At 40.0% G+C, this 12,229-nt stretch overlaps 1 protein-coding gene across 1 annotated transcript in view; it reads right to left on the reverse strand.

The window, feature by feature from the left end:
* Positions 1 to 12,229, reverse strand: part of DYTN (dystrotelin) — a 20,853-nt gene continuing 8,624 nt past the window's right edge. Inside the window, exons 8-14 of the mRNA XM_009705184.1 lie at positions 11,390 to 11,501; positions 8,622 to 8,767; positions 6,826 to 6,994; positions 5,049 to 5,119; positions 2,787 to 2,946; positions 665 to 1,145; positions 1 to 104 (exon numbers count right to left, since the gene is read on the reverse strand). Coding sequence (XP_009703486.1) covers positions 1 to 104; positions 665 to 1,145; positions 2,787 to 2,946; positions 5,049 to 5,119; positions 6,826 to 6,994; positions 8,622 to 8,767; positions 11,390 to 11,501 — 1,243 coding nt within the window. The remainder of the gene's footprint in view (positions 105 to 664; positions 1,146 to 2,786; positions 2,947 to 5,048; positions 5,120 to 6,825; positions 6,995 to 8,621; positions 8,768 to 11,389; positions 11,502 to 12,229) is intronic.

A 12,229-nucleotide genomic window follows, 5' to 3' on the forward strand; every position in this document is an offset into this window, starting at 1 on the left:
TCATTTACAAGCTGGTGAAGTTACTTGGTTGATGAGATCAGAAAAGCATCTGCAAACGTGTTCAGCTGCAGAGAAGAACTCCTGCTGCAAAGCAGACTGTTGAGCTGAAAAGTACAACAGATTTTAAATCTTTCAGAACATTTGAATGCTGCCAGAACCCTGAAAAACTCTTTATAAATCTCTAATGTAAGATAACTCTGTAGAAACAGCAGCTTTTTCTGTCATTCTTATTACATTCTCATTATCAAAAGTGAGGCATTCTGAGTGTTGAACAAAGCTCTGCTGTGCAAGACCATTGATTACAAAGGGATTTTGTACTGCTGGAAGTCTGCCTAGGACTAGAGTCGGTTACAGTCACAGAAGCAGCAACAGAAAAGACCTTCAGTGCCCCCACCGGTATAAGTTTGCTCCTTAACAGACTGCTGAGACTAATTTCCTCTTACATGCTTTGACTCATCCTGTTTCAAATTAGTCCAACATTAGGGGCTATATTCCACCTTACAGGAATATGTTCTACCTTAATGTATACAGCTGGAGTACTGCTACAATGGCAAAGGCAAGATTTTGAGTTTCCTCTGAGGGTTAAACAATTATGAACTGCATTTATAGAGTAAAGTGGATGAAGGTGAGAAGACAGTGTCAAGATAACTGGGAGAGCTTATACCTAGTTGGGCTTGGAAAGAGAATGCATCCTTCAGTTTCATCAATAGCTGCTGCAGTTCCACTTCCTCACTGACTTCCTTCTCATCAGGTGGTATCTGCACTGCAGTGGGAGCAAGAACTGTATTCCCTGTGATGCCTCTGGGGGAGTTTTCTGTCGATTGAGGCAGATATGTTTGATTCTCTTCTGCTGTTTTATACTGTCCCATAAATGGTCTGTCGCTCTGCAGGAACACTGATCCCAGTGGGTCTTCTGAGAACATAAAGTCCACTGCAGCCGGAACCTCAGGTGTCTGTAAAAGCTGCATTCTATCTGCAGAGCTGGGAGGATTCAAAGATTTCCAGTCTGCACATGTTCTGGAAGTAGGCCCTATTTGGGCAGGATTTAATTCACTCTGCATTCTCCTTTCCAACAGGACATGCGGATTTCTTGGCATCGCATTCTGACACTGTGCAAAAGGATGCTCTGATGACTGTATCATTGTCTATAATAGACAAAACACAGAAACTACATTGTGAAAATAATCGATATTTTGGTTTGCTAGTAGTACTAAAATAGGTAGGAAAATAATTTTGGGTTAGAATAATATTTTTTTTCAAATTTCTGGTGAACTAAACCAATTCTTTTCACAAATGAAATATTTTCCTGCAATAAAAGTTTGGACAAATTTGAGTTTGGACAAATCTACATGGCCATTTGTGGGATTCACAGGGAGTGTTGCGAGCGACCTTGAACAACATAGCCTTGAAGGAAATAGTCTGAGAAAGCAAGTAATGAAGCAAGCGCAGAAAGGGAGCTGAAGATAAAAATGTTTTGAAGCACAGCTGTGAGACCCAAACTAGAAGACGCGTGTCTTGATTAACAGCACCAATTAAAAGCTTAACCATGGCGCGTGGACAGCAGGGGTTAACCAATCCATGAACAAACTAGAGCGCGTGGACAGCTAGTGAATCTATATAAGCACAAACTTGTAAACAATAAAGTTCTTTGATTTTACCTGCGCCAGAGTCCGTGAATCAATCCCTACAGCCATTTTTTGCCACAAGTCCTATCTGAAGACATTATATGCTTTAATGCCATTGAGAAGTAGGAGTAATAATGTTCCAAGAGTAAATTTGCATGAAAATTGTTCTAAAACAATTAAACTAAGGGAAAAATATATGTGCATATTAAACATATATCAAACACCTCACACCTGTTAATGTTTGAAATTCTAAAACTAGGTCTGTTGTCAGTGCCAGAATTGCACTTGGGATTTTCTAGACAGAACTATGATGGCAAATACCATGCACTGCATGAACGCCGAGTCTGATGTAACTGGGGTGCACAGAGCTGACTGCATGCACTGGACACTTAACTGCCCGTGTGCAGCCAATCCTGCATGTTGTGGACAGGCCAGTGTCACAGCATACATGCAGGATGGTATGACATGCCAGGTCATACTGGACTCCGTGTACAAATGATATAAAGCTGATCAAGTGTGCACTGCAGATGTGTCTGGCTTTTCTCTATGTTTGACCATCCCTGAAAAACACTCTAAAAACAGCACTGCAGAAAATGCTACAAAAATGCTACAAAAATGCTGTAGGTGGCAAATATGTATGCATTCCCTGTGAAATAAGGGCCTTTTTAGAACCTCAGAGGTACTTTAAATGAACAAGCGTCAATACAATTTAAAAGAAATAAAATATTTTCTGTAAGAGATCTGTATTACATCCCAGTACAAGACAGCAATTAGGAATGACAAAGGAATATTTCATTTATTCAATGCCAACACAGAATTCTTCTCTAAAGAAAAGATTGCAATGAAGTATCTAACACTTCTGTTAGAAACCATTTTCTCATTCTTACTGGAATACCCTCTCATTATTTTCATCGCAGTAGTATCTAAACATCCCAGACATGGATATCTATGCTAGATGCTAAATATATACAGAATGACAAGAAAACCTCTGCTGCAAAGAGCCTATCTGCATTCTCTGAAGATAAGAACCTAAGATGACTGAGCAGACGAGTAGAAGGTACACAAAATAGTATCAGGAGTGCTGGTCTGCAAGAAAAGGAGTAGTTAGTGTTCAGTAATTGCCCATAGCCGTGAAGATTTTTGGTATATTTATGACTGTACCTTTACTTCTTGCTTCATTTGCTGCAGCTTCATTTGCAGGTTTTCGTGGCTTGCTCTCAGGCTTTGGAGCTTTGCCTCTATTTTGCAGCTTTTGTCTTCCTGGCAGTTGTGAAGAAATTGCATTTTGTCCTTCCATTTGTTGAACTGCTTCTTCATGTACCTGTCAGGGACACAGGAGGGCGGGAATTTTGCTAGATCACACATACACAAATATATGCAGTCATGGAAAAGAGCAAACATTGTAGTACAAACTTTCTTCTCTTCATCAGTTCAGGAAATTTTTGTCAGCTTTGGGGTTAGAGGCCAGTATTTCAGGAGCTGGGCTGGATGCATGGAATTAGCAAGAACAGGAATGTTCTAGATGAGGAAAGATGCAAGCTGAGTGGAACTGTGGCCAGGCCTGAGCCTTGCATCTTGGGGTTTTACCTTTCCCACAAAGGTGGCTGCAACAGGAGAGACATTATAGCAGTCCCTGTCTAGAAGCAAACTACTTACGGCAACTCCCTGACCTGCAAAAGATTCCCATCATTTCCCCCTCGGCAACAAAGAAGTAAAAGCAGCCTCTACCCCTCTGATTGAGTTCCTTCTTGCTCCTGGTATTCTATGCAGCTTGTCTGATGATACCAGTAGTTTCCAGACAGGCCACTTGTCTTTGAAAAGATAGTGTGATTTTTGCAATGCGAAGTGCCACCCTCTCACGCACACCAGAGAAGATTTAGAAATTACCTACTCAGAGCACAGTATGACAAAAATACCACCCATATCTCTGTTCTAGAGTTGGAATTTCTCTAAGAAGTCAGGGTAGAAATACAGTTTTGTCTTCCCCACGGCTGAGGTGGAGACAGTCAGAAAAGCTTGTTAAGTCTACAGTAATAAACCAACTGCTTCATAGCACACAGCTGAAATAGTTACCTCTCTTGCTCAGTTACATCCAGAAGTACATGTGATTCACTTTCTTTTGGGCGTGCATTGGCTCACAGACAAGAGCCCCACCAGTTTCACTGGAATAATGTAAGATTTGTCTGAATGGGACAGTAAGTCAGACCATTTAAAATGAAAATTAATACTACTGTGGACCCTTAGCATTCAATGGGTCTTTACTGTAAAATGCCAACTACCTTCAACTAACTCAGAGTCCAGTTCTGTGAACAGGCACATAAATGCTGGAAGTTGGTCCGCAAGTAAGAACAAAGAGCTTCCCATGAGTAATGTGATTCACTCACTCAGTTATATGATAAGCTCTGGGTCAGAGTGTGATGCAATACTTCAGGAGCATGCTTCGCAGATATCCTCTCAACTATTGCTAATGTAAATGGAAGCCGAAGATCTCTGTCATATCTCTTTATTTTCCCATATGAGAACACAGAATGAGGTAAGGACACAGACTTAAAATGAAACTGCAATCGTTTTGCTCTAGTCTTGGAGTGCCCTTGTGTGAATTTGGAGCAGCCATTGTACATTGACTTATTAGAATGAAACAAAACAGGAACAGAGGGAACTGAACATACTGAAGGAAATAAAGACAGTAGATTCAGGATCAAATTCTACACTTTACTGTAATTCCATTTGTTTCAGTGGTGACAGACATTGTATCTACAGCTCATTCATATATAACTACGAAAATTAAGGAGGGGAAAGCAAAAGTGAAAGAAAAAGGTAGGCATGGTTGCCCATACACCAACATGTTCCCCCCCCCCAAACAAACCACCCAAGAAATGTGTAGTTTAGGAATTAATATTTTATCATGTCAAAGGCCTGAATATCAGAAGGGACTTCTGTGATAATCTGTGTTGTGGAATTTTTACTAATAGTTATTGTATTAAGCCTGTAATCTCTATTTGACCTACAGCATATTTTTTAGAAAGATATCTTACTTTGAGTTAAAAACTGAATGCGAATCATGAAATTTGTTTTGATTAAGCCTTATTCAGAGAAAAATTTGAAGAAATATCAGAATAGCATACTTTTATGTGAATGAACATTTTTTCCCTTAAAGATGACATTTAGAAATGTACACTAACAATTGCAGAAATGCTGATGAAAGCAAAGCAAAATGTTTTGCTTTGCCAGAAATTGTTTTTCCAGTGATCTCCATTTACAATTTTTGTAGCTGACTTTTTATCATTCATCCCCATTTCATATGATTTTTTTTTTTTTTTTTAAATCTCAAAATCTCCAAAGTATGGGAAAATCATTTGTCTTCTGGCTCTTCACTGGAGCGGCATTGCTCACCAGTCTTCAGTCACTACTGCATTTACCTACCTGCTCTCATTGTGGATGCTTTTGATGGATTCATGCATTTTTAACACATCTGCTTCAAAAGAGGTTATTGCCTATAATAAAAAAGAGAAAAGTATCTGTTCATAACTTTATCAGCAGTAACATTTCATTTTCTGTGCAAATTTTGCTATAAGAGGGTATGGCAAATTTAGGATTTGGTCTGTTTTACAGATTTACTAGTTAACTTTTTTAATTTAACTGATTGCAATCAACTTATGTGTTAAAGTATTTCTAATGGCTATTAGAACAGACTGGAAAACTTACTCTATAGAACAAATTCTTTGTCCTATGACAAATTCCAAGTGTACAAGAATTTCTTTTGTTTTAAATCAGAACAAAAACCTCATTCCCTGGAATTTCTGCAAAATGGAATATTCTGATTTGGAAACAGTCTCTCCCATGTCCCACAGCTGCTTTGGGACAAGGAGATGGAGGGAGAGAGTGGATGTAGAAGATAGAAGATAAACTCCCGGTCTTTGGATGGAAGTAGCAGTCTCTGGGCCATGCAGGGGACAGTAGCCCAGAAGTCAGGGAGACAAACACTTTCCAGGTAAGTTGCTTTAGAGGCATGGTATAAGCTGGGTTGGAATCAGGGCTGTCAGGAAATTATGAGACTAAGAGCCTCCAAGCTCATGGATTCTATTTAAAGCTATCATTGGACTTATGGTCTGCATCTTTTTAAGCAACATTGAAATAATTTGCACTATAAAAGGTTGTAAATCAGTATAAAACTGCTCAAAAAGAATTCTCAGCCGGAGAGAAAATGAACAAGAGAGCAATGCATGTGATAGAATCCTACTACAAGGATGCAAGTCCCATCTTGCTGTCTTCTAAAATGAGGAATACCAACCATCAAAATTATATGCTTAAGCAATGTCTGCCCACAACTTCTCCTGCAGATATGTGCTGGCTGGCACTATACCTTGAGCTGGGCAGCAGAGTTCTAAAAGACAGGTCTTCCAAAGGGCAGCACAGGACTAGCAGCCAAAGGAGTGACCTGACATGCACGGGCTAATTCTCAGTTACTGCACCCTTGGCTTCTGGGAAGAACAAGATGAGTGGATGACACAAACTGGTTTGAACACAACCCAGTGTTCCCTATATTCCAAGTATGTGCAGAGGTACCAACCTCTCAAATAAATATAGACACAAAAAACTGCTATGTACTTATTTTTATCTACACTGTCCTACCCACTCCTCTAGCATTGTTTGTATGCAGGGAACCTGGAAATGGATTAGTGGAGAGCTTTCATGCATGAGCTATTTTAGTTGTAGTGGACACTACTCTGGATTTATCCTTAAGAAGAACCCATTCTGTCCTCTTGCTATTGCCATGGTGACAAAAATGGCCTGAGCCTAATAAGAATTAAGGCATACTTCCTTGACGTTTGCTTGCAGTAGAAGGACATGATGTCATTTTTTACTGTCAGAATAGAGAGAGGACTCCAGTCTTAGCTAGTCTTTACTGTGCTACTCTAGGACAACTCCGGGGGAAAAAAACATAAGAGAGCAATTACTACAAATGCTTCTAAAGGTCATGGAAGTCAAGGAGTTAGTAACCAATCTTGGGAGGGTATCAAATTCAAGCTTCGCCTAGTTTTCAGATTCCACATTTTTTTCCATAACTGAGAAATTAACACAAAGGTGAAGCTGCCCATTACATTTCTTTTTCATTGGTAATTGGAAGGTAATTAAGACAGTTAACTTGGTAGGTCTTTGTCACAGCTTTAGCACTATTACAGCTTCACATTTTGCTCACCTGAGCTTTCGTCTTGCCTTGCTTTGGTGTCTTGCTGTTATTCTCATGCTTCTGCATTACAGTTGTGTTTTCAGATATGAACTCAGGTGACTCCAGAAGGGGTCTGTTCACTGGGAAATACGGGTTTTCAGGGTCAGGTAGTGGTGAAGCACTGAGTTCTGCAGGGGGACTGTACACCAACAGAGAAATAATGAGTAGAGAAAGGATCAAGCCTTATACAGTTTTGGTATCCAGAAAGGTCAAAATAAAACTAATGCACTGTAAGTAGACAGACAGCTGTGCTATTGACTAAGAAAGAAGTATGGTTAAGCTATGCCTGCTGGCATATTTTGGCTGAAAGAATGAAATTCCTGAAACCAAATTCCATTCTTTCAATCTCAACACCAGGTTCTTCTTTGCATGCATTTAGTATCAGTGCAATTTCCTGCTTCTCTTTTTTGCTTCCTTTAGCAAAGAGCTAAATATATTGGGAAATTCAACTACAAAAAGACAGCAAAGGGCCACACACCCTGCTGTTCAGTCCATTCTATGCTAGGAAAAGCCCAGATACCTATCAGCTCCACAGCGACACCTGTAACAGCAACCCCAAATTCTTCTGTCTCTCATTGCTACCCAAGCATTAGGTGAGCAAAACCCCACAGAATTACAGAAAAATCTTGATTGGTCACAGAAGGATTAAATGACATTCAAAATGAAGAAATATTTTTTGTTGCTGAATACAAGTGGGTAAATATTAGCAACGGAAAATGTTTTGCATTTCACCACATTCTAAAAAAAAACCCACTGAAATAATACTCTCCATGAAAATCACTGTAACTATCATTGTAACTATCATCCATTGGTCTTACTGTATATAAAAAATAGGTTTCTAATAGCAATGTACTTACCTAGTAGTGTAGCACAATCAAGTTTTATAAACAGATTTTTCTCCTCCACACAAGGATGAAATTAATTCTTTTAGAGAGGAGTGACCATTTTTTCCCTATTTCAGTCTCACTGAACCGTCATTTGGAGAACACGTGAGATGCAAGAGAGTTGCTAGGTCTTTATACAACTAGGAAGGAATCTCACCCTTCATATGTTTGTAGTGCTTATCTCATATAATCATTCCCTTCAGTTTCTACACCTAAATATTGACCAAAATCTCAGAGCAAGGAAGGAGAAACCATAGGGAAAATCACAACACAACTTCCAATGCTCATTATGAACCACTGTGATCAGTGGAAATACAGTAAAGAATTTACATGTTAACTAAAACCACACAAACCGGAACTGATCTGAAAGAACTGGAATAGTGACATCAGCTACTCACTATGGTGAGTAATCCCACAGGACTGCAACTCAGCGGGACTTGAGTAGAATGACTGTCAGTGAACACACTGTGGGTCACATATGGAAAGTATTCACAGTTAATCTCCACTGAATTTGTCACAGAGTAGGTGCTTAGAAACCCATGCAGTTGTGATAGGTAGTAAATATTTGCAATGCTTGACCCTAGACTGAGCACAAGAAATGGCATGGAGAGAAAGAGATGACATAAGGAAGGAGGGAAGGAAGACACAAGCATGTTGTATTTTATAAGACAACTGGTCATTAGGTTGTCAGTATGGTTATCATGGTTAAGCTACAGAACAATGTGCAGCAACTTCCCACTTAAGCTTTCCCTTTTTAATGGAAAAATCATGACATGGTATCTGTCATAACAAAATCACTTACTTAAAGGACATAATTAAGCAATAATCCACAGCCTGACGTATTATTCAAAGATTACAAACTCATCTGAAATAGAAACTCACAGTGGCTTTTTGTGAGCAGGGAAGTGCCTCTCCTCCACTATCTCCAGAGACTTCCTTCTCTGAGCCTCCTTTCTTCTGCAGCGCTCTTGAAACAGGTTGTTCCTGATGGTGCGGAGAAAGTGCTTTGCATTCTGCTTTGCTGACATCTATTGGAATGAGGGATAATAAAGGGAGTGAATTTTCAAACAGGTGCTGCCCAGAAGTAGACACAGTCCAATGCAAAGGCAAGACATAAGAAAGCAAAGGTCCACCTGTTCAACAATTGAAGAGACTCATGGCTGCTGTCTGAGCCCTAGAAGGGGAGCTGAGGTGGATGATGATGCGGGACTACAGGCAAGAGCGGCTCCAAATCTGTTAGATAAGCAAAACACTCTGCCTGGGGCAAATTTAGGCAGCCTGGAAATGCCTAACGCAGGACTTTGACAGTTACAATGATTAAGCCTACAGTCACAACAATAATTCTGTCCAACTAGTATCTAAGTTCCCTCTTAATCAATGGGAAGAAGTACTTTTATACTTGCATGAAGTGTTAATAGATACAGCCTTCTGTGCCTCACGTCATCCTCTCATACAATACAGTAAAAAACACACTTCCATTTGTCATAGCAGCGTCAGGCTCAGGTACAACTAAGCACGGTAGCTGTACTATAGGAGGGCAAAACCCAATTCTGCCCCAGCAAGTGACTGCTGCAGAACCTGGGGTGAGCCCTGACAGACTGAACTGGAAAACACAAAGAAAACATACAGCATGCCTCCTAGTCATTTCTCAATATGGTAATAAATTACCACAAGGTGTCAGCACGATAAGGAAAAACAGTGCTGGTATTTCAAATCCCCACTCAGCAGCCCACTGCATCATAAAGACAATGTGAAAACTTACCCAGCCAAGGACAGCATCTGCTAAGAGTGGAAGGTATGGGAAAAGTGGCTTACTACTGATTCTTTTATGTCCCACACAAAGGATATAAAAATGGTATCTGTCATATTGAGTAGCTTATATTTTTAATTTTGGTATAGATTTTGGCTACAAAAGTAATATATACAGGGTTAGCGTTAGAGTAGTGCTTCACAAAGGAAACCTAAGTTCAATGATCCAGTTGCAATATTGTGGCACTAATGTGGGAAAGCTGAATGTCAGACAGTATAGGAGAGGAACAGAACTTCATTTTAAAACAAAATTGATTTCAATCACTCATACTCAGTCACCCACAAGCTCTAACATACATGTGCCCAAGTAGTCTTTCCAGCATTCATCCACCAAGGTGTATGTATACATGTGGTATGGCCCATGATGACTTACAGTAACATGGAGGACAAAAGATGCCAGGTCTCCTTAAGCCTCCTGGGTTCCTCTTAGTGAGACCATGTGCTGGTTTTTGGATGTGCCTTTAGCTCCTTTAGGATCTGGCAGTGTCCTCATTTGGGTGGCTTATAGATACAGGTCTTGTTCTTTACCTTCACATCATCATCTCTTGTGATGGCATCTTCAAATGGTAGTTTGTCCTTTGTTTCAGGCTACCTTCTGTGTTTTCCTGATATGGTTGTCCTCAACAGCTGTGTGTGGAAGTGCTGTGATCTTGCTGACCAGTTAATCTAGGTTGCATTATCTCCTGCCTTGTTATATCCCTCCTGCCCTTCCTTCTGGTGCTTCCACATCTACACACTCCCATTCACTCTCCATTCACACTGATTTTAATGTCTCTGTTAGAAATCTCTACATGAGGAGATCAGCTGCCATTTGAGTCTCCTACTTTCTCACAGATGGAGAATGAGGAAGAATATTTGGAGCAATGAACGTCTACCTGTTATTTTTAATGCAGATATTGAGCATCCAGATATAGTTTCTCACAGTGTCAGCAATGGGGTTTGGTTTTCAGAAAGAGAGCAATGAAGTGACTACAGTTTAAGGTTCCCCCAGAAAAAGGGTGACTTCAAGAGCAGTCTAACATTCTTTAGTTTTAGTGCAGACACTGGATACCCAGATATCTTTCATGTTAAGTGCAGGGTTTCAGGAAGGAGACCATGAAGTACAGCTTACTAGGGAAAGTTTCATGAGTGCTTTTCAGCTCATTTACTGGAACAGAAGAAGATACTGTTATATAGATGCACAAAAAAGCCTGTCTGCTGCTGTGTGCAAGATCTGGAAACTCCTGCTCAAAGGAGAAGCTGGTCTTCCAAACACAAACTCCCAGTGTTGAACTTTGCCACTACTGTGATGAAAGCACAAGTTTCCCCTGTAATGGAGCCCAAATAGGTGAGCTTAGTGGGGCCCATGCTGTCTCTTTGTGCTGTGTCCTCAACTGACAGAGACAAGTGAGTACAAAATGTTTACAATAAAGTGGAAAAGCTCTGAAATAGAGGAAATTTCATGCAGGAGTTTGTACAACTTTAGGATGAATTAGTTTCTGCATGAGTCCACATTGGGATTGGGAGGAAGGAGCATTGGGACACACTGAGGGCTCTCTCCACAGGTTTAAGGATGATCTGCAAATGGCAAACTTGCCATAAAACTCCTTGGAAAGAGGACTTGCACTATGACATTTCATGGGTCTATTCAGTTATTTCAGACCAAAACACTCCTTCTAAAGTTAGAAGCCCCCTTTTTTCTTTTCCCTGACTCACTGTTCCCAGATTAATAACGCTAATAAGACATGGCCGTTATGGCTACACATATAATTTCATAATCAGTGCAGTTCAAGAGTCTACTGCCTACTTGCCTACATGAAGAACCTGAACAGGGAAATGAATCAGTACAAATGGGACTCTACCTGCACACAGTGTTCCACAACAGGATGTGACCTCTTATGTGGTTTGCTGAGACGGCCAGTGAAAAAGCAGACTTGGCAAAGGTCAAAATTGAGGCACTTCAGACAGCGATACCTGTGAGGGAAAACAGAAGGATTAAGTTACTTCCTCACAAGTAGGAACTTGGTATAGGTGAGCTTCACTACTGGAAATTCAGATCCATGGGTTCTGAAATGCAGAGAGGCACCTTTGTTAGAATAATGACTGTCCTCAGCATTCTCTGAATGCAAGAGTTATTTTGTCCAAATGACAGGGGACTATTCTCCAGAGCCCACTAATGATTTTGATATTATTTATTTGCTGCATCAAAATTCAGTTCAAGGAAGAAACAGTTGTTCTAGCACCATTTTTGAGAATGCAGTTACATCTTCATATGCTTCTCATGCACTAGCTTATCTCTATTTGCTGCTTTCATGGAACTGTAATATCACTGCATTATTGATGTAGGATTTGCAACTTTGCAAAAAACTAAAACCACAAAAAACTAAACCTACAAGCTTACTATTACTGAGAATAGTGTAACAGTAAAGTGCTTTTCTGAGCATTCCAGTCAGTAGGTAATGGATAGTGTTCTTTTTATACCATTAGGCCACTTTATACCATTACTTAGATGAATAAGATGCTAAGATGGATAACTTAACTAGCCAGTTAGTACACCTGATTATGGGACAAAGAACTAAGAAATGAGATACACAGTTTTAATTGGCTTTACCACTGAACTGCCAGTTTACTTTCAGTAAGTTTCCATAATCATGGCTGTGCTGGTGAACTAAAGAGAAGCAGGATGCAGGCTTGAGCACTAG

This window comes from Cariama cristata, unplaced genomic scaffold (genome assembly GCF_000690535.1).
Source record: "Cariama cristata isolate BGI_N322 unplaced genomic scaffold, ASM69053v1 scaffold13928, whole genome shotgun sequence".
Classification (NCBI taxonomy): Eukaryota; Metazoa; Chordata; class Aves; order Cariamiformes; family Cariamidae; genus Cariama; species Cariama cristata.